Source organism: Planococcus citri, chromosome 1 (assembly GCF_950023065.1).
Source record: "Planococcus citri chromosome 1, ihPlaCitr1.1, whole genome shotgun sequence".
In the NCBI taxonomy this organism is placed as follows: Eukaryota; Metazoa; Arthropoda; class Insecta; order Hemiptera; family Pseudococcidae; genus Planococcus; species Planococcus citri.
The window spans coordinates 3,352,396-3,376,382 of NC_088677.1; the positions used below are offsets into that span (position 1 = coordinate 3,352,396).

The 23,987-nt window shown below is 34.3% G+C and overlaps 1 protein-coding gene across 6 annotated transcripts in view; it reads right to left on the bottom strand.

Moving 5' to 3' along the window:
* LOC135844958 (uncharacterized) overlaps nucleotides 1–23,987 on the bottom strand; it is a 150,766-nt gene that overhangs the window by 43,978 nt on the left and 82,801 nt on the right. For 2 of the 6 annotated variants that reach the window (XM_065363460.1, XM_065363453.1), the window contains one exon: nucleotides 5,318–7,622. The exons of the other annotated variants lie outside the window; for them this stretch is intronic. In XM_065363460.1, coding sequence (XP_065219532.1) covers nucleotides 5,608–7,557 — 1,950 coding nt within the window. In that variant the 5' untranslated portion in view covers nucleotides 7,558–7,622 and the 3' untranslated portion in view covers nucleotides 5,318–5,607. Of the gene's footprint in view, nucleotides 1–5,317; nucleotides 7,623–23,987 lie in introns of those variants that run through there. 6 annotated transcript variants of the gene reach the window in all.

Below are 23,987 nucleotides of genomic sequence, written 5' to 3' on the forward strand. Positions count from 1 at the left end.
ATTTTGAAAAAAGAAACAGAACTGGCCCAAGCGAGGACGAGAGCTCTTGACACTTTGAGTTACGAGAGGCAAAAAAAATGAGAATTTTTGTAAAAAATTTATTTATTGGCTTCAAAATTTGATTTTTCAAAAATAAATTTCCATTTCGATTTCTAAAAAGAAAAGAAAACAAGCCCGAGCGAAGCAAGGGACAAAGCTTTTGAAAATTTGTGTTTCGAGAAGTGAAAAATAATGTTTTTTCTTTTATTACAGGCCCTTATCTGAAATTTTCAATCGACCGTTTTTTCAAAATTCTAGAGATTTTTCGAGAAAATTACGGAATTTCCCCACTTTTCCCGGTTTTACAGATTTTCTACAGAATGGACAATGGACATCCTGGGCCCATTCGTGGAAATTTCAAAAATTTCCTCAAAGGAGAAGTATCGATAAGGCCATTTTTTGGAACCAGACAGTTATCGACTAAACTACTCTTAAAAGGTTGTAATGAATGCCCCAAATACGAATCCGTGGTTAGATAGCCCAAAATGACCATTTTTTGGGCTCCAGGGGTCCCCAAAATTGCGAATAAATATCAACATCTACAATACTAGAAATAAAATAATTTTTTCACCTTTTGGTACATCTTTGCGATTCACATATACCCACGTTTCATTTTCAATTAAAGAATCAATTTCGTCTTTGATACCTTTCTTCCACTTTTCACTTTCAGTACTTCTCATAGCCTCATCAAAAGATTGTGGCTCATCTTCAATTAAAAAGCTTTCAAAATTATCAGAATTATTTTCAAAATTCTTACTTCTGCTTTCAAAATCAGATTTTACTTCTTTCATCATATTTTCACTAAAAAGTTCTCTTACAAGGTAACTTTCATTTATACCTTGAGTAAATCTAATATCTTCAAATACTTTCTTGTTTTCATTCCACTTGAAAAAATCACCAATTGTTTTACTTTCAATAAATTCAACATGTTTTGTTTCAAAAAACTTATTAAGCTCAGGTTGATACATTTCGTAACCTGAATTCGTACATCTCATCAGAAAACATCGTTTACTTCGTTCATCCAATTTAGTTTTATCAGGATTAAAAGCATACCCTAAACTTCCAAATCTTCGTAAAAATTTCAAATCAGGTTTCACTTTCAACAACTTTTCATAGGGAGTAATAAAATTCAACTTACGGTGAGGTAACCTGTTATACAAATATATTGCAAAAGTTAAAGCAACAGTCCAAAAAATCTTGGGCAACTTTGCATCAAAAAGCAAACACCTGATAATTTGCATCAATGTGCCATTAAATCGTTCAGCTTTTCCATTATGCTTTGGAGTATATGGTTCAGAGTTTTCAACAAGAATTTCCTTCTTAGTCAACAGAGCTTTCATTTCCTTCGTCTTATACTCTGTACCATTATCACATCTCATCAACCTAACCTGATGTTTATCACCAATCAACGATCTCATTTCAATTAAAAAACGTTCAAAGTACACATGAACTTCGGTTTTGTCTTTCAACGCGTAAGCCTTACCCACTCGTGTACAATCATCAATAATAGTCAAAATATATCGTTCTCCATTCCTACCTACTTGATTAATCGGACCTATCAAATCAGTATGCACTCTGTGCAATGGTATATCACTTACTTTACGTACTTCGTTACATGGTAACCTTTTAGCTTTAGCCAACTTACAAGTTTCACAATCTTTCAAACATTCGTCAAAATCAACGTCTTTTAGTTCAGTCTGACCTTTACTCAACTTCTCTAAATAGTCTTTTGAGCTGTGACCTAATCTCACATGCCACAAAAGTCCTAAATTCTTCCTTAAATTTTCAGCATTCTGTTCAGATAAAACTTTCAATTCAGAATTATAAATTTCACCTACACATTCAATATATTTATTCAAAGTAAGTTCATCACGAAAATCTTCATATGAAATTACATAACTTTCCTCTTCATCACAGCTTTTCAGTTTTTTATTTACGCTTTCCTCTTCATTTTCATCCATCTTCCTTTTAATTTGACCAAAATCAACGTTTTCAACTTTCCTACTTTCGGCACAGTCATTAAACTTTTCAAAATTAACAATAAAAAAACGTCCGTTAAATTCACCTTCTAAAAATTTCTCATTGTTTTTATTCAATAGCTCAACTCCATTCAATGAAAAATTTACTTTACCTCCATTCAAAATTAAATTTCTTACAGATAATAAGTTTTGAGCTAAATTTGGTGCATAATATACGTGATTTATGATGATCTTTCTACCACCTACTCCTTTTATAATCGCTTTTCCTTCATGAGTTACAATCAAGCTTGCACTTTCATCTTTGTTTGCACAATTCAATCTTTTCGGGCTTGAGTATTTTACAACATTACTTAGCAAGCTCAAATCTTTCACCAAAGATACCGACGCTCCACTATCTACGATAAATTTCAAAATTTGAAAATCACCTAACCCAGCTGACAATGCGTCTTGATCAGACTTAGTTCCATCATCTGTACCAGCAGCGTTCACCTTGGACGACGACCCATTCGTATCACGTTTCCTATTATCCAAAGAAAATCGACTCAACATATGTGACTGCCTATTTAGGAGATCACTTGGCCTGCGTGTGCCTCTACCTCGTCGAACACCTCTACATGTTGCTGCGGTATGAGTAGTTGTCTTTTTCAGACACTTGTAACAAATCCAAGCATTGCTTGTGCAATCTTTCGAAAAATGACCACCATCGCCACAATTAAAACAAACGTCACTGAAGCTTTTAGAACGTCCATCGAACGAATTTGAACGATCACGATTACGATTGTCATAACTACGATTACGATTATTTTCTCGACGATCAACACGTCCGTGCAAAACTCCACGCGAAATTCCACGTAAAATTCCCCTACCTCGAGAACGACCCCTAGTACCACCATGACGATCATCACGACGATCATTATTAGCATAAAAAACATTACCGTTATTATTTTCAACGTCCATCATCGAATCACCATTATTGTACCTATCTTGCGCTTCGGATGTGTCGTTTATATGGTCGATAATTTTCGCCTTCAGATCATCAAGCGTCATATTATCCAGTTCGTTCTTATCGATTTTTCCAACCGCTTCTTTATACACTACACGTAACCCTTGCAGAAAATTCAGTTTCGTTTTTCGATCATCTAACGGTTCGTTGCTAGCTATATACTCATTAATAATATCGTCAAAACGTATAATATAATCATTAATCGATTCACCTTTACTGATCCTAATATTAGAAAATTTCCGATCAAGCGATAATGCATTCGTTAAACTTTTGTTTAATTTTATAGAGTCTAACCTATTTATAATACTCTTTGCAGTAGTTTCGTGAGTCACGTTTCGTTTATTTGTTTCATCCAAACGAGATAAAATATACGATACAACGGTTGCATCGATTCTAAGTTTTTCATCATCTTGTAAATTAAGATACCTGTTGTTCTCCTCTATTACGTAGTATAGATCCAATGCTTTCAATTCAGTATATAAAACATTCTTCCACACATTGTACGAGCCTGAATTCGTTAAAATCGTCGGTGGATTATTAGTCCGTAAACTCTTCTCTGTTAGCTGTTTTTTTAAATCCGCAACTTCTGCCCTGAGTCTATCTATTTCTTGCTGCCGCGCCGCCGCTGCCATACCTGACTAAAAAATTATCTACTACTTGAAAATAAATCAGATTAATTTCCGCGAATTATTAAACCTCGCTTACGCTACCATATCAACATCTACAATACTAGAAATAAGTACACAGTATCTCGGAGACCAAACGAATGAATTGTTTATTTATATTTTCGCGTATTTACAACGATCCGACGTACGAGACATACTAGCCAACTATTTGTCAATAATAAAAAATAATTTTCGAGACCATTGAGTATTATTTTCAATAACTTTTTCAACGTGTTTGCACCCGTTAAACATTATACGAGGCAATTTTTCCATTTTCGACCCTTGGGGGCAGAAATTGGGGGGTTTTAATTTTTGAAAAATTTTGGAACCACCATTTTGAACCTACCCCTTTGAACCCCGCTAAAAAGCTTTTTACAGTTTATTAGTATCTGAAAGACCTCCATCCTACCAAATTTTGAGCTCAATAAAATTTTGCGCTGGTACTCAAAAATCCAAATTTCCAATTTTTTGTAATTTGGATTTTTTGGGAACCCCTGGATAGCTGGAAACCTGCGATTTGCGCCAAACGTAACGTTCTAAGGCATATATTCAATAACCTAGGTGGAAAAATTCAGTTAAGCTCCCTGTATATTCGTAATTTTGAACCCTTTTTTTTAGAGCCCCCCACTTTGGGCATCCCTGAAAAAGGCGATTATGCATATTTTTTCAAATAAATCGAAGAATTTACATTTGGAACACACTAGCAAGAGCTCGATAATTTTTCACTCGATTTTACCAGTAACTTTCAAAATTGAGCTTTTTTGGGCCAAATTCTGAGAGTTTACTCTTCGAAAAAATGTTAAAATCACGTTTTCATGATTACAACGAAGTATTTCAGAATTTGGCCAAATAAGCATAAATTCGGTGAACAGATCGAGAACAAGCCATACAACAACTCGGTTTCTAGCACCACAAATTCTTTTCCATGTCTTCTGAAGGAATCGAAAATCGTTCTAACACGCTTCAGAATGATTCGGAATAATTGAATTCAGACCCAGTGGAGGTGAAAAAAATCATCGAAATTCAATAAAATATATCAACACATATCAATCATATCAAAATGACAAATTTACTCGTACATTCATATCAGTGCATTTAAAAACCTACATACTTTAACAATACACAATGTCAGGACGTTGGAGGGGTCAAATACGAAAAATAAGTAGATATTCATATCCAGCACTTTCAAAAAACTGATCAATATGATATTTTTTTCAATTTTCTGGAAATTGGGGGCGATCAATAAAGTGGGTGAGAGGAGGAGTGGGGGAGGGGCTAGAAGATGATTGAATAAAAAAAAGAATTAATAATCGTATTCAGCGCTTTCGAAAACGTACAAAATGGCATGTCGCATAATATTCGACTTTTTTTTTCATTTTCACCAAAATTTTTCAACTTCTGAAGTTGAACTTTAAAAAAATATTACTCGTATTTGTATGTACATTTAAAACGCCGTAAAACATGGGTTCTCATTCTCCAAGTTGCAGCAGTCCCGCAAAATTGGTGCCTCGTGAGACGAAATCTCAATTCAAAACATCAATTTTTTCTCCTCTTACTGCACTGATCATCAAGGAGTAGTGGAGATAATTTTACAACACAATCTCGTAATTGAAATCAAAACCAAGACAAGAAAAAGGAACATAAAGTATATTATCGTAATAAACAGTCTCATGGCTAAGGTTTAAAAAAATACGCATGAAAATACAAAAATACATTAAATAAAAATGGAAAAAAAAGGAGATTAACGCTTCATCATAATACTAAAACTAAACAATGAAATCAGAAATTTTCTACATAGTGATACGTGGCCTCGTACATACAAAGGATGGAGAGGTGTATAGTGGTGATGATAGACCCAAATAATTCGCATAAAAATAATAATAATCTACAACAGATCACATTCGTAATAATGAGTATTTCATCAAGACTCCAGACTTAATCTCAACTTGACATTCTCCACTAGATCCTGATCTTTTTCAAAGCCCCAATACAGAAACGCCTGCACACAATGAGGAACTGCATTCGTCAACACTTCCTTCACACCCTCCCATTCGTCGTAATTCATCAACTTGATCGATTTATATTGTTTAGCTGCCTCCGAACTACCAAAATAACACTGCAGAAAATTATCAAAACTAGAAAGTATTTGTTGAGTAGGCCCCGGCGGATTCTTCGACGCTTCTAATACAAACTTATTGAGAATCACATCAAAAATATCGTCGATGCATAACGAATCCCTAAACTCTGATATTCGTAACTTCTCTTCCCTCGGCGAACACCAAGATACGAATTCGATGAATTTTTTCCCATCGAATCCGCAAATTTGACCACGAGCAAAGTTACGATGACAATAGACAAGAAACTCTTGTTTCATTTCTTCGAGAATTATTTTAGAGGGGGGAAATCTATTGCACAGATTCTCAACTTTATCGAAACAACACTCGTCTAATTTGTAGTAAATCCAGCCTAAACATTCCGGTCTCGAAATCATTTGTTTGATAAACTTATCGCCCTTTTCAGCATCTCGGAAAGTATTACGAATGAATTGATGGCATTTGGTCAATTCGTTCTCGTCGCAAGAAGCGATTCGATCTAAATTCGACATAATGATTTCTTCACTCAACTCTTCCAAACGACGCGGATTCTGGACGAAAAACCTCAGCCATTCGCTCAGCTCCACAGTGTAATCTAATTTCGCAAATAATTCAGCCTCCGAAACGTTGGATTTCAAAGAGTCATTGGCGCTGGTCCACACTTCCAGAAGTATGGAGCGGTTTTGGGTCACCCTGGTGAGCTCCAATTCGGAAGGATTGAATACTAATTGCCATAACTGGTGAACAATCTTGGCAAACATTTCACCAGGAATATGGTTTTTCATGCAAACCCACGTTTCTATCGCGTACTCGAAATATTCAGCATGGGTAACAATGTTGGAGAAAATACGATCGCCAACTAGTGGATATATGTTTCGAAGCTGATTTTCTTCCAGTTTTAGCAGCACACGTTTCATCGAATAGAAATCATATTTCTGTATAACCGCAACAGACGTGGTTGTTCGAGTTTCTTCACTCGCCTTATCTAAAAGGTACTCGAAGGCAGCCCAATTTCCATCATCCGCCAAATTAAGAAGTAGTCTCGCTAGGAAAGGTTCCGGAACCACAAAGTCAGTCAAAATATTTTTCCAATACAGCATCAAAGGAGGCTTATCACTTCCAAATATTTTGTCTATTATTGTATTCACCGAAGGCCAAATATCTCTTATTTGGTTCTCCAAACAAAACGTACCAGCAATCCTGAACCTCATCACAGGATCCAAGTCTTCCTTCATGAGCAGGTTTTTGGCAGAGCTTTGGAAACATATGCTGCCATTAGGATTGCACGCGATATTATCGAAACCTTTTACCAAAATATCAACGTGCTTTTCATCCAAAACAATGCTTGACATGAGGTAATCTACACCCAATAAGTCGACAGCTTTGTTGATGGCAGGTTGAGTAGTAGCAGCAAAAAGGTCTTCAAATTTTTTGGACAGATCCTCTTTCCAATTATTGGGCACAGTTTTATCCAACACCGCTGCTCTGAAATTTACCTCCCACATGCTTATTTCTTCGCCAATTCTTAAAATACGATCATCGATAAACGCTTTCAAGAGAGGTGGAACTTTATTAATATCTCGGAAACTTTCGGACATTACTTTGCGGAATGAAAACCATGCAGGACGATTATAACGGGTCTCGGCGTAATACATGTTTCGCCATAAAAACAAAGCGTACTTGCTCGTAGCTAGCATTTGCAACGATAATGATGACTCCTGCTGTAAAAAACTGAACGGGTTTTCCGTGGGAAGTTCTATCTCTGAGGCGTCATCCATTTCTCTGTTTCGATGTTAAGACAGTTGCTGTTTTAAATTCTTCATTCAAATTACACTTTCGGGATCTAAAAGTCGAAAAGATTTCATTAGAATACCATTCGGAATTTGGCACGTTTTTCTGTCTTATAAGCAATATGTAGTTAAGCTGCATTGCGAAGGGCACGTGCAAGGTGTAGAAAACTTCTACGATCTAATTACATCTCATAAGGTAAACCCGGGTAAGATGGCCATGTTTTGCCAAAACCGCTCTGGAGTCAACAGAAATTGTCCGATTCTACTTTTTTTTTTTTTAAAAATAAACCTAAGTTATCCCTCTACAACTTCCCTTAATTGAAAAGTGGTTTGGTGAACTTATTCATATAAAAAAAAAAAGAAATTCGAAAAGTTGATTTTTGGGCTCTCAAAAAAGTACCCGGGAAAGATGGCCAACCCACCCAGGGTAAGATGGCCATCCCATAAAAGTGATTAAAAATGCAAATAAATTAACAAAATCAAGTTTCGGGGGGTTTTATTACCTATATTTAAATTTAATAACTTAAGAAACTTGCATTTTGTTAATTTATTTGCAATTTTTAATCATTTTTACAGCGAGGTGGAAATTTTATCCCAAATGGGGTACAGATTCCAACTATTTATCATAATCTATCTTATTTTTATAGGATTTTCTTTTTTTATAGCTGTAAAATAACACAGAGACATGTATTACGATCACAGAGACATGTACTAGATCAATTAATTCATTTTCAGCGTGAATTTAACACGTAAAGCATATGGCCATCTTCCCCCTGGCCATCTTTCCCAAATGACACGGTCACGTATTTTTGATTCTGGTGACTCTGTGAAGTCTTGAAATGACTAAAACTTTATATGAAAATGAAGCTGAGAGTTCTAGGTTTCGAATGATATATGAAACATTTACTTATCACTTCGTTAAATACGTTTTGGCAACGATAATAAAAATCCGAAATTCTTCTTTTGGCAAAAAAATTAGCCTTAAAATGTTATTAACACTTCTCATACAGACACAAATGAAGTACTGAAATTTTTTTTTATGTCTGGTATGTTCTTTTGTTATGAGGAATAAAATATATTTTTTGCAGCGCGATCCGCCGCGCCGTCCCATATTCGAGTAATGGCCCCCTGGCCATCTTACCCCGTTGGCCATCTTACCCAGGTTTACCTTAGATACTCAACTCGGGGATGAAAACTGTTTAGAACTACCACTCTACCACTACTCCTTTTTAGGCCAGCTGAAGCGGTAACCATATCCATCAGAACCGTTCAATAATTTAGAAACGAAAAATCCTAATAGAACCACCGAATAAAATGATTTCGAAATTTTTTTTTAAATCGATTGTGTTCATCAGGAAAAATGCAATCATCACAAGAACCAGAACAAGATTTTAAAAAAAAGAACCATCAAAATCCTTTTCAGAAATCGATTCTTTTTGGTTCCCTTATCATTGAACTGAAATAAGAATTTGAATTTCTTCGGCAGAATAAGCAAAATAAAGCAAAAATTTCTGAAATTTTCAATTTTTGCTTTAGTTTTATCGTAAGAACCACAAAAGCGTGAAAATCTGATTTTATTAGCTTTCAAGGGGTGAGGAAAGGTTGAAAAGTCGAAACCCAAAATGTAGCACATTTTCCTCAGTTTGAAGGGATATGATATGGCTCAGGTCTTAAAGTATAGAGTTCATGGCTGCAAAAATTTATAACAAAATTCCAAATGAAATCAAAATTATTTTCTAAAACTCTGAAAAAATGGCTGCTAAAAAAAGCATTCTATTCAATAGATGAGTGTATGGACGCTGTTACATAACTGAGTGCATTAGAAACTGAACTTTCAGTGACTCGTTGTATTTTCAATTTATCATCTTCAATAGTCATGATCATTTATACAGCATCATTGTTTCTACTTTCTTTTTAATGTTTTTGTGTAATCGATAATTTTATATGATGTTGTAAATAATTCTAAGAATCTTTATTATAAATGTACAAAATATCTGAATTTTTTTAGAATATATTTTTTTCTGATTTATCGCAATTAACTAAGTATGTTTTTTTTTTTAGATTCTATAATTTTTACTGAAGGCGTTTATTTAAATATCTGTGCTAATCCTATACCTCTATAATGCTGTACATGGCACATTCATTTCATTTTATTATTCATTTTTTTTATACATCTTTGTTAGTAAATAAGTCAACTTTGTAAATGCAGCAATGCTGCCTCACGGAGAAAAATTTACGTAGTATAAAGTGCTATAGTTGTAGTAAATCACCTTCATTTTTGGCATCATAGTTAAAAGAACTATACTTGTAGTTCCTGAAGTACTATACATGTAGTACTCCCAAATCATTTATAGTATTATTTACTATAAGTATATCATTTTTTACTACAAGTATAGTACTTTCAATTGCTACACTTATAGTAAGTTTGACTATAGTGTCACAAATGAAGGTAAATTGCTACAATCTGTGGTGCTTTGTACTACTTATTTTTCTCAGTGAGCTATTGCAAAAAATAAAGTTGATTTGATTTGATGGAGATTAGTTCTCTGGCTAATATCACCCCCCCCCCCCCGATGTTGTGGATTCGCGATTATATTTATGAATACTTGGCAATATTTTTGTTATGTTAAAACTTTGCAAACTCAATAATATTCAGCTACTGTATCTAAGTATTATCTCAAGTATTCTAAACTATTTGTTATTGTTTTCATTGTGAAATGAATAGAGATACGAAAAGGATCTTTGTAAAAGCGAGAAATCGCCTTGTTCATTTCCTCATTTTTGTTATGGTAGCAGAACATGGTTGAAAGAGGTGGAAGTCGCTTGGCCAAAGCCAATGAATTTATAGTTAGTCTGAACCTGAACCTGTACTTATTTTGCATAATACCGCTGTGATTCAGCCACCATTTAAAATCAATTGTACTCAGTTTAAAATCCGCAACTATCTACTTTATGCAATGTTAAGATACATGAAAAATGTCAACTCTAGTAATTTTGTCAAGAAAACGGAAGACGCTTTTAACTAGTGGATTATATTCCTTCAAAACAAAAACTATCCTGATGCAACACAACATAATGCACTTTGGTTTAAAGTGTGATTCTCAAAATATAATGTGTTGTACTGGACGCTTAGTTCAATCATGTCTCGATGATAATGCAAAGTTTCCTATACCTACTTCTACCTGAGAAATCTTTCACTTGTTTATTAATTGATAAGATTCATGTTGGTAACTATCATGTTTACTCTATCTGAATCGAGAAAAAATTTCTGGATCCCAAAAGATGGGCAAATGTGTACTACATTTTGAAAAAAAAATGTAAGGTGCACCGGGGCAAGTCAGAATGATTTTTCGCAATTTCAACTTTGACCAGCTGTTAACCCCCTTCTAATGAACCAATATGGATCAAATTTATTATGTAGGTTCCCATAAGGGTTCTTAACCTATGGTAAAAATTTGAGCGCGATTGACACAGTAGTTTTCGCTCAGTGGAATAAAATATGAACTGTCCTGACTTACCCCAATTGGGGGGAAGTCAGAACAGGCTAAACTTTGCAAAGGCGTAGATCACAAACCGAGCGTCCTAGAAAAATTGCATGTTAACAAAATTGTAGAGAATTTAATTCTCTTTGAGATCACTCTCATCAGATTTTCACTAGGACGCACGGTTCGTCCGCTATATGCGAAAAACTAAGAAATAGAAAGTCTGTATTTTAGACCAAATTCAAAATAAGTTCAAAACAACAACAAAATACAATTGAACCAAAGACATCTAAAATGAAACTGAATCGCGAAAATTTTTATGCTGTGATGAAGTAGGGGTAGTACCCTCAAGTCACCTTTAGTGGCACTTTGCCAGATATAAACCTCTAGGCACTAGAGCAAGTTTTCTAACTTACCCCGAATTCCAACTTCCCCCGGTGCACCTTACAAACTGCAAATATTATGATGGTGGTTCTTATAAGTATCTGCCAATTCCTCTATTACCTGAATTTTGCATGAATCAAAGCAGTCCATTTTCCTGCTGTGATCTTGACACATTGGTCCTTTATATGTTAACAATAACTCAGTCCAGAAAAAAGTATTTGTTAGTATTTTTGTTTGTGTGATAACGTGTGTGATTCATTTAGAGCTGTTAGATGATAATTATGTTGACTCAAGAATTCCTACTCGCTTTTTGTAATTTTATTGCATTACACTCAATGCCTGAATTTGTAATCAGTGATAACGGGCCTCAATTTAAAATAATTAAATCAATTTTTGAGAATCTTTGGGAAAAAATAATTTTTGATAATGATGTGATGAATTTTTGTAAAAATAATTCTATTGAGTGGAAATTGTTACCAGAGTAGGTATGCACCATGGCATGGTGGTTTTTATGAACACAAACGTGTCTTACAAAGTTATTTCTGTACAATCAATTTGCATCCTATAGTATATGTTGTGTCGCTGAAAATTATAGTAATGTATTGATGCCTAATGATTTGATGAAGATTCTAAATTTGATTTTGCTCCACATACTTATCGATAATGTTAAAAATATTAAACGCAATGTAATCATAAATTTATGGAAAAAATTTAATGATATTATTGAACAATTTTGGAATGTTTGGAAATCTTTGTGAATGTAAGTAATGTAATATTAGTATAAAACAAAAGAAAAATGTAGTAGATGTAGTTCCTAATGTAGGAGATATTGTACCCATTGAAGGTGATAAGTTGGTAAAGTAATTAATGTAAATGTTAGCTCAGACAGTCATACGAAAATAAAACATTCAAAATCTCAATAATAAACCACGTCACACTGTTTTCACAATTTTAAGCAGGTTTGTCTGACCAGACCAAAAAACTGGACCAATGACCACGACCGGACCCAAAAATGCACACAAGACCGAGTGGACGGGATCAGACCTTGGACCTCTAAAAAAAATGTATGTAAATACGTACCTATTAACCAAACAGGTGACCCTTTCCAGAAAAAATAACAGGGACAGACCAAGACCGAAGACCTTTCAAAAAATTGGACCAATGACCGCAGTTTGGACCTCAGTTATGTCCAATTTTTCAAATTAATAATGCCATTTTAGACGAATAAATTTCCATTGTGATTCAATTTCTTTCAAGTTTCAATGTTTTGAAAGTAAAAATCCCATTTTTCTCAACTCATCTTATCATTATGTGTTAGGAAGCTTTTTTATTTCTGAAAAATGAAGACTGTTTTTTGGACCTGAGCTGACCCATGACCACGATGAACATTTCTGGCCAGGACCGGGCCGGACTCGACCGACCTACAAAGACAAAAAATGCAGAACTGAATGACTGGACTGGACCGTTTGAAAGCTCTAAGCTAGAACCTCGATTTTGAAGCAACCACCAAACCTGAGCGGTCCTACAAGCCTGATTTCGAGGACATTTTGAGCATCAATGAGGATGTGGGAGGGGTCAAATAGATACAATTTCATTTTCATCAAAATTTCGGGGTTCCTTACCTACTCCCCTCAGATTTCAAAAAAAAATTGCAATTTCAAACTTTCAAATTTTTTGGAAAATATTACTTTTGAAACGTTGTAAAACAATAGCAGGGCTTCCCAAATTGCAGCAGTCGCGAGCGATTGAGGCCTCATGAGAAGACCTCTCAATTACTGAGTAAAAAACTGTCCCGAGATGGTTTGTGGAGCCCATGACAGCTGTTGTGATTTCTCATGAAAGGAACTCAACAACAAAAATTGAGCAGAATTGAAGTACGCCTTCAAACTCGAAATTGGGCATATTAAACAAGAAATATATTTCAAGACTTAATAAAAAATTTCACTTAAAAAAAAAACAAGACAAGAAAAAGGAACATAAAGTATATTATCATAATTGACAGTCTCATGGCAAAGGTTTAAAAACTACGTAAGAATACACAAAAATACATCCAATAAAAATGAAAAAAAAAGAAGATTAGCAGGTTAGCACTTTATAAAAATACAAGTAAAATTAAGCAATCATTTCAAAAATCTCTTACATTATAATTCAACTACCTTACAGAAGATGGAGAAGCAGAGTCGTGCTGATGGACCCTAAATCAATTTGAATAATTACATTTAATTACATGCCTAATTCGTAATTAAATAATAATCTACGAGAGATAACAATATTTCAACCAGACTCCATCATCAATCTCGACATAACCTTATCCACTTCATTCTCATCATTTTCGAATCCCCAATTCAAAAAATCCTCGCGAACACGTTTACGGACCCTTTTTTGAAGAGCATTCCTCACACCCTCCCATTCGTGGTAATTGATCAACTTGATGAATTTGTAACTTTTCGCAGCCTTCGAACTACCGAAATACCACCGAAGGAAATTATCGAAGCTGGACAATAATTGTTCATTGAACCCACGTTTTAACTCCTTCAACATCGATGCTTTTTGTACAAAATCATTTAGAATTATTTCAAAAATATCGTCGATATTTAACGACTTCTTGAACTTCGATACCGTCTCTTCACCTACACCACACCAAGATACAAACTCGACGAATCTTTGCTCGTGGAATCCGGAAATCTGCCCACGAGCAAAATTACGACGACAGTAGACTAAAAACTCATCCTTCATTTCTCTAAGATTTTTTTTGTTGCAGGGAAATTTTTTAGATAGATTCACAACTTTATCGAAGCAACAATCGTCTAATTTGGAGTAAATCCAACCCAAGCATTCCGGACTCGAGATGAATTCTTTGTTAAACTTATCAGCCTTTTCAGCATCACGGAAAGTATTCCGAATGAAGAGATGATATTGGCTTAATTCAACTTCGTCGCAAGAGGAGATACGATCTAAATTCGACATTATCATTTCTCTACTCAACTCTTCCAAACGACGCGGATTTTTCACGAAAAACTTCAAGCAATCGCTCAGCTCCGAATACAACCCTTTGTTCAAACAATCGTCGAAATAATCATTCAGCTCGTCGATATTCGTCGCAGTAGTCTCTTTGAATTGTTCAATTTCGTCATCATTTGCTAAACACAACTTCATCAGTTGATCTAGATCCGAGGGTTTGGCACGAATCATCAATTTACGCCAATTTTCAAGCCATATTTCTTTCTTCGACGAGTCGCTGGTGTTGGCCAGTAATTCAAACATGAACTTTATATCGTAATGATGCACGCCTCGTACAGTTTGATCTAATTTCGCAAATAAATCAGTCTGTGAAACGTTAGATTTCAAAGAGTCAGCAGCGCCAGTCCACACTTCCAGAAGTGTGAAGCTGTTATGATTCACTCTGGTGAGCTCCGATTCAGAAGGATTGAACACCAATTGCCATAACTGGTCTACAATCTTAGCAAACAAACTTCCAGATAAACTATAGTTTTTCATACAAGCCCACGAATCTATAGCGTACTCGTAATATTTAGGATGCGTAACAATGTTAGAGAAAATGCGATCGCCAGTACGTGGGCATATGTTTTGAAGCTGATTTTCTTTCAGTTTGAGCAGCACACGTTTCATCAAATAGAAATCATTTTTAAACTGTAAAAGGTTCATACTAAAGCGTGTTTGAATACCTTCATCTACTTTATCCCAAAAGTATTCGATAGCAGCCCAATTGCGATTAATCTCTAAGCTAGTCAGCAGTATCTCGTATGATATGGGATATTGATTATTCTCAACAATATTCAAATTTCTTTTCCAATACCGCATTTGTTCAGAAATGTCACCAAATAAATGCTCATCTGGCAAATTATGATTTACCAAAGGCCAAATTCGCATGACTTCATCCTCCAGACAGAACACACACGAGATCCTGAACCTTATCGCAGGATCTAATTCTTCTTTCGCGAGCAGATTTCTGACAGAGCCTCGGAAACAAATGGTGCCATCTCGATTGCAAACTATATTATCGAAGCCTTTTACCAAAACATCGACGTGGTCTTCATTCGAAACATTGTATTGGGACAAATCAGCACATCTTGAAGATCGTCGCCCGAAAGAAAATTTTCTATGTATTTTCGCGAAAATCTCGTCCCACATATTGAGCACTTCCTGTCCTATCACTGCTGCCCTGAAATTCACCTCCCACATTTTGATCTCTTCGCCAATCGTCGAGATACGGTCATCGATTATCGATTTGATGGGGGGTGGGAGTGGGACTGAAATAATTTCTCGGCGACTTTCAGGCAATCCTTTAGGAAATGCGATCCATACAGGATGACCGTTATGATCCGGATTATAATACATGTTTCGCCATAACACTAATGCTTCTTTGGTCGCAGCCAGCGTTTGCAACGATAATGACTGATCACCACGTAGGAAATCGAAGGGCGTCGACCTCGACTCGACAGAATTGGCCTGAACGTCTCTATCCATTTCCTTATTTTGGTACGACTATCGTTTTTATCTTCGTATAGCGAGGTTGCCTTTGGAAATCTACAAATCGAAAGCTTGTCATTAGAATACCATTTGTGTTTAGCACATTTTCTCTATCTCAAGTAATAAGCATGCAAATTGCATTGTGAAGCGAATTCTGGCAATAGACTGTTGCATTCATGCTGGTAAAAAACTTATATGGTTTATCTAGATGTGGAATTGTGAATTATTAAAAAAAAAATTTTAAAAAAAACAGTGACAGTTTCAGTTAAATGCAGAAAAATATCAAAAAAAAAAAAAAACTGAAACTCATCATTTTCAATTAAAATCTGAAAATGGAACTCGATGGAAATGTACAATTTCAGCAAAAACCCGGATTTTTTGACTAACAGGGCCAGAAAGTATCTAATACTTTTGTTGTATGAGATTAGGTGTAGGTTGAGTGAGTTCTTCTACCAAATATTTGAAACACAAGTGTACAGTTTGGATAGTTTAATCACGACTAAACTTGGTATACAAAATGATATCTTAAGCTAGAAAATAGCTTATATTTATATGGATACTTTAGGCTTAACAATTAACATGTTGGTTGATTGTTATGATTTTTATTTTCTCGCCTCTAGTCACGAACCTAGCAAGGCATCGTTTTACGTATGCCTTGTTTTGGTTCGTTGGCCTTCTCTCTACCTATTCGTTCATATTTGCATACTGCAAATTTTCCTCCTCTCAGAAAAAAAATGTCCTCATTTTTACTCTATACTTTTTTCTTCTTTTTCAACTCTATCTCAATTTTTTTCTAACTTTTTCTTCTCTCCTCTAGTAAGTCTAATTTTGCATTATTTTCAAAAATTCTATTATTTATCTTATAAATAAAATGTAAAATCCATTGAATGGCTGCAGTTATACTCTTCTGGGTAGTCCTTCTCAAAAATGATGCTGTGGTTTTGTGATTTCCAATTTTGAAAGTTTTCTTCCGATTCTTTCCCCTTGGTTTTGGTTTCTTCATGTGGTATCTGGTGTTTCCATTCAAAATGTTTTGGAATTTCTCTGATTTCTGTTATGTTTATGTGACTGTGTCTATTTTCAACCATTGACCCTTGGATATGGATTGAAATGGCTTCTATGGCAGGTTATTACTGATTCTGAGTTTGTTTTTATTTTTCCTGTGATATAGCTATTCAATGTACATCTATTTCATACAAATAGCCTATTCCTTCAACTATAGGAATAATTTATGTAAAGTATAAATTTTTCTATAAAATGATTTCTGCTGAATTGACAGTTTTAAATAATTATGTACATTGTGATCGCGATGTATTTGTGATATATTTTCCATTCCTATACTTAGATTATTTCTTAATTTTTAACTAGGTAGGTAGATAGGTACCTATTTTTTTTTTTTTTTTCATTTAGAGTATGTTTTCATTGATAATTACAATCTTACATGAACATTATTTACATTTTGGGCACTTGAAGCCCCAAGAGGTCTAGTTTGGGTTACTTATACCTATATCAGGCCGAATTACAATCAGGAGAGGTTCTGAGGACACGATGGATAAGGTACTACTATTTCCTTATCCTTCCCCAGAATTTTCTCTCCAACCCTGCAAGCCCTCAGATGTTCTTGCAGGCTCCCTACTTTATTGATCTTTACAGCTAAACTATGTCTAATTAGGGGTATTTTTGTCAAAATTGAGTACATTTTTCAGTGGTTTTCTGGAATATTTATTTTTATTTCTATTTTGGCAAATTATTACACATACATAATACATGTTCCTTGCCTTCTTTGTATGCTGGGCCCATGAAATTTGCTGATTTGTGCACATTTTCTATTCAATACTCAATAATTTTAGCTTACTTTGTATTTTCATAAATGTACTTTTTATGGTTAAATCTACAATCGCGAGTCATAGATGGCTTAAATATATTCATAAATCTAACTTTTCCTATAAATAATTTTGTAAATTTATCCCTTAATCCTAAATTTTTTCAGCAAATTTTTTTGATTTTTTCAATCTCGAATTATATACTTTTTAAGACGCCTAATGTGAACAATTTCAGGCTTGTCTTCTCTTTCTATTTCATAATTCAAGTCATTCATCTTCCTAAGCACTTTATAGGGTCCATTGTACTTTGCAGCAAATTTTCCCTTGTGCTTAAATGGAATTTCTAGAAGTACCATATCTCCAGGTGAATGGTTCACTTCTTTGTGTTTTTTGTCATATTCAGTTTTCTCTTTTTTCTGATTTTCAAAAATTATTCCAGGTACCATTTTTCTGATTTTTTGGATTTCTTCTATTTCTTCCATCCTGTCCCTTTTTGCCCTAGTGTCTAGGGACAGTCTGTTTTCTATTGGTTGATTTGGATTTTGACCATACATAATAAAGTATGGACTGAGTCCTTTAAATCTTACCAGTGGAGTGGTATTGTATGCAAAAACTACAAATTTCACAAATTCACTCCAATTTGTCCTATTTTGGTTACAATAATGTGCCAAACTTTTACTCAGCACACCATTGAATTTTTCAGTCCCTCCTTGAGTCTGTGGGGAAAATGTTGAGCTAAAGGTCAGTGTAATTCCGAGTCGCTTACAGGTTTCTTGAAATTCGGAATTTTTAAAATGTGTTCCATTATCACAAGAAATTTTCTTTGGGCATCCATAAATCGTCATTAACTCATAAAGAAATTTTATGACTGCATCAGAGGAGGCTGTAGCTACTGGTTTGGCGAATGCAAATTTCGTAGCTCTACATGTGCCAACTAGTATGTAGCTATGTCCTGAGCTTTTGGGCAAAGGGCCCACAAAATCAATTTCTAAATGTCCTAAAATTTCACAGGTGTTTATTTCAATAGGTTTCAAAAGTCCTGGAATTTTTCCAGCTTCTTTTTTCCGAATCTGGCAGGAATGACAACTCCAACGTAATTTTTCACATCCTGGGTCATTCCAGTCCAATAATATTTCATTTGAATTTTATTCAAAGTTTTATTTGCTCCAAAGTGTCCTCCACTTATAGCACAGTCATGGTATGCATGTAGTATCTCGTTTATAAGTAGGCGAGGTACTACTATTGGCCTTCTAATTCCCATTGGAGTTCTCTGATTTATGACCAATAATTCATTTTCATTCAAATCATACCTCCTACTTGCCCTTTTATACTGTTTATAATTTGGATGTTTTTTATCAAGCTGACCTTTTTTTGCTTTTATTAAATTGTTACAATATTCATCTTTCTGCTGTTCTTCCTTGAAATTGGTTCCAATTTTTATTTCGTTTGCCACTTCTGTTCTACTGAGCACATCAGGGACCACATTTTGTTTCCCTGGTTTGTGCCTAATTTCGAATTCGTAGGGGGAGAGTTTATCTATCATTCTCCCCATTCTGGCATTCGGATCTTTCATCCCTCTACAGCTGACCAGAGCTGCATGGTCTGTGTAAACTGTGAAGGGAATTCCAAATAAATACTCACGAAAATGGGTAATAGTCTCCACTAGGGCTGTCATTTCTAGGTCATAGGCACAATATTTCTGCTGTGATGGTTGCAGTTTTTTACTAAAGTAGGCTACTGGATGAGTTTTACCTGTTTTTTCATTTACTTGAGATAAAACACCTCCAATAGCTATACTAGATGCATCTGTTTCCACTATAAGTTTGCCTATTTTCTTTATAAATTCCTAAAACTGGTTCACTGGTCATTAAAGTTTTCAACCTTTGAAAGGCTTTTTCATGTATTTCTTCCCATTTCACTTTTGTATTATTTTTGACATTTCCTTTGGTCAGATCAGTTAAACAAGCTGATTCTTTGGCAAAATTTTTTATGAACTTTCTATAATGGCCTACCATTCCAATGAATGATTGGACCTCCTTGACAGTCCTTGGTTGTCTGAAATTTACTATGGCTTTTATATTTTTATCAATTGGTTCAATTTTCTTTCCATTCACTTTATGACCTAAAAGTTCAATTTCGTCATAGAAAAATTTACATTTTGAGGTTTTGAGCTTTAAGTTCAATTTGTCTAGCCTTTGAAGGGTTTTTTCCAAATTGAGTAAAGCCTGCTCAAAATCTTTTCCATAAGCACAAATATCATCCATGTAAGCCACCATGGCCTCATAGAGTAGATCCGCAAATTCGGCATTTATGGTTTTACTAAAGGCCGCAGGGCTGTTCATTAATCCCTGAGGTAATCTTGTGTATTGGAATAACTGATTTTCTATTATTATGGCAGTTAAATATCTTGAAGCTGCTGAAATTGGAATTTGATGAAAACCAGAGTTACAGTCAAGTAGGTTGAATAATGTGGCTCCCTCTAGGGCCATGAGTATGTTGTCTATCCGAGGTACAGAATTTTTATCAGCAATTAATTTCTCATTGAGCTTACTAAAATTGCATAAAAATCTGTATTTGTCTTTTTGTTTGAGTAGAAAAGCTGGTGCACTGTATTGAGATCTTGATCTTTCTAAAATGCCTGATTTGAGCATCTCTTTTACCTGTCTCCAAATTTCTCTCCTTTCTACTGGAGCCAGTTTATAAGATCTTAAGCTAACAGGTTCGTCATCCTTTACTTTGAGCTCATATTCTTCCACATTTGCCTTGCTGATATGCAAAGAGTCCATGGTAAATAAATGCCTAAATCTTCTCAATAAATGCACAATTTTTTTTCTATTTTCTCCTTTCATTTTGGGTGAAATATCAATCAGGTTTCCTTCTAGGTCTCTCACCTCATCTTCATTTTCGTTTATTTCACCTTGGGTGTGGTTTTCCTCGCCTTGAATATTGTTCACTACCTGTTGTTTGTTTTCTTTATGGTCTTTAAAAACTCCGATTCTTTGCAATTGGTATATTTTTTTACTCACGTTTGTGTAATTAAACAGCTGAAGTATGGCCTGTTTGTTATTTTTAACACACACGCCTGTTGCTTTTATACCTGATTTTTGATGAAACAAATCATTAGGTATTATCAGCCTGTTATTTTTATTTGGTTTTATGTCATCAATTGTGATTATTTTTCTCTCTTTAGGTTTCAGAATAATTTCTTTGAAAGAAATTACATGGTCTCCAATAGTGTCAATTTCTTGTTCAGGTTGTTTGAAATTTTTCAACCATTTTTCATCCATAGGTATTTTTATGGCATTTTTCCCAGTTCCTAGTTGGATATATTTATTTACGAAATCTATGACAGCTGCATGTTGTAAAAGAAAATTTATCCCTAAAATGATATCTGAATTCAAGCCCTCTGTTACATGAGCTTCTACCTCATATTTCTGGCCTTCAATACTGAATATTTTCTTTAATTTTCCTTTCACTTTCATAGCAGAGTCATTTGCACACACCAAATTTACGTCAGATTCTTCAAGTTCACTGTTGCTATGTGGTATTTTTTCATTAATCAGCGTTAAATTACAACCAGTGTCTATGACACCTTCATATACATGGTTACATAACTGTATACTAACGTTGAGGTGGTTACCATTTATTTTACCTACCTTCAACTTTTTTGCTGATTTTGCTTTTTCCTGTTTACATTCCGAACGTGCATATTTACGAGTATATTTACGTTTGTTGATGGTTATAATTTTTTCTATAGTCTTGGTCTCGTCTGTATTAAAATCTTTCAACAGAGTAAATTTATTGAAATGTACAATATTTCTAAAGTACTCTGTTTGTTTTCCATTCTGTAGATAAAATGTTGGTGTGTGATTCGGAACTGGGTGCCTTCTTCCTCAATCTTCTTTATTCTTTATCTTCCTCTTACTTGGGTCCAAAAACCAACAATCATCAATTAAATGACCATTTTTCTTACAATTTGTGCAGGTTTTATTGGACTCGTTTATGGTTTTCTGGTCATTTTTCTTTTCGTTTTTCTGTTCAGCATTGGCTTCTGAATGCCAGCAGGTTTCCTTGAGATGGCCTGGTCTTTTGCAATTTGTACAAAATTTGCTTGATCTGTTTGGAGTTGGTCCTTTTCCACCATTATTTTGACCATTTCCCCAGTTTTGTTGTCCATTTTGAAATTGATTTTGCCATTGACCCCACTGATTTGGCGATCCTTGGATCTGATTTGGTGATCCTTGGAACTGGTTCCACTGTGGTTGGTAGGTATTGAATGGATTTTGAGAATACATGGGATTTTGCCAAAAATTAGGTGGTTGCCAAAAATTATTTTGTTTCCAGTTTTTTGATTTATTTTTTCTCCATTGGTCATTTTTTGATTCGTTTTGGTTTGATTTTTGTACAACTACTTGGTTCACTTTTTCAATATCTGATTTACTGATTTTTTCTTTCAATTCAAAAATTGCCTGTTCCATTTTTGCTACCCTGTCTTCCTCCTTGTTGGTTTCAATCAATTTTAAATTATTTTCAAATTTTTCAATGTTGAGCTTTAATTTTTTCAAATCACTATTGTCAAATAAACCTATAGCAGAAATTATTTCTGGTCTTAGACCTTTCATTATATGTTTACAAACTCGTTTCATTTCCATTTTATCGTCTACAATAGCACAGTAATTCACAACGTCAGTAATATATTGCATTGCTGACTCATCTTTTTCTTGCTTCCTTCTCATTAATTTATTTTCAGTTAGGTCTATGTTTGCACTTTCATTGAATTCTTCTTTAAATTGCTTCTCTAATGTTTTCCAGTCTTTGACATTTTTTTCTATTTGATAATAAACTTGTATAGCTAGGTTAGTTAGGTAGGCAGGAAAATATTGGAATTTTTTATCATCATCCCATCCATTAATTTTGGCATATAATTCGTAATTTTTCATAAATGTAGTCACATCACTGTTGATTCCTGAGAATTTTTCAGGATGGAATGTAAGTGGTTTTATTATTGTTGTATTCGTGCCTGAATTTCCTATTGTCATTTTGAGAAAATCTTGTACTTCTGGGTCTTGTGGAGATGAAATCAATTTTTCGTAAACTTCCTTGAAATATTTTGTTTTAAATTCAGTTCCTTCTTCAGCTCCTTCTTCACAAAATTTTCGTAATTTTGATCTGTATTTTTCAACTGTGGTTTCTCTTTGAATTTTTAATTCATCAAAATATTTGTCAAATTTTTCTTTTGAAACACCAATAATCCAACTTAAATCCAGGTTTGCAATTTTTTCCAACTTTTGAGGAGATGAAGTAAATAAATTATCACTTGATATTTCTAATAAAATACTACTATCTAATTCTATACTAGAGGTTAATTCACTTGAGTCACTTTTAAAATTAATTTCACTTTGGTTATTGATTGAATTTTCATTCATTTACCTTGATCATAGTATAGGTAGGTACACTTCGTTCTTGGTAGGTCCGTTCGAGCGCCAATTTGTTGTATGAGATTAGGTGTAGGTTGAGTGAGTTCTTCTACCAAATATTTGAAACACAAGTGTACAGTTTGGATAGTTTAATCACGACTAAACTTGGTATACAAAATGATATCTTAAGCTAGAAAATAGCTTATATTTATATGGATACTTTAGGCTTAACAATTAACATGTTGGTTGATTGTTATGATTTTTATTTTCTCGCCTCTAGTCACGAACCTAGCAAGGCATCGTTTTACGTATGCCTTGTTTTGGTTCGTTGGCCTTCTCTCTACCTATTCGTTCATATTTGCATACTGCAACTTTCTTGTAATTTTTGATTAAAAAAATGAATTTTGCAATATTTTTGATGCCAAAACGAGTTTTTCTGGTCATTTTTAACAACAAAGTGAGAATTTAGTAATTTCTGGTCAAATATTGACACATTAGGATAACTTTTGGATACATAGGAATGACACTGAGAAATTTTTTTCAAAAAAAAAACACAATTTTTCAGTTATTTTTTTAGCAAGAAACAAGTATTTTTGACAATCAAAACAAAAGGCAAGCCTTTTTTGCTACTTTCAGCAGAAAACAAGACTTCGATGGTAATTTTAGCAAAAAGTAAGGGCTTCCTGGGCAATTTTTGCAAAAAAGAAAACCTTGTGGGAAATTTTGCTCAAAATCCGGAATTTTTGACAATTTTTGAAAAAGCTAGTTTTCTGGAGAATTATTGGAAAAAAGTGGCGAAATTTTTATTTCAAATGTTCTAG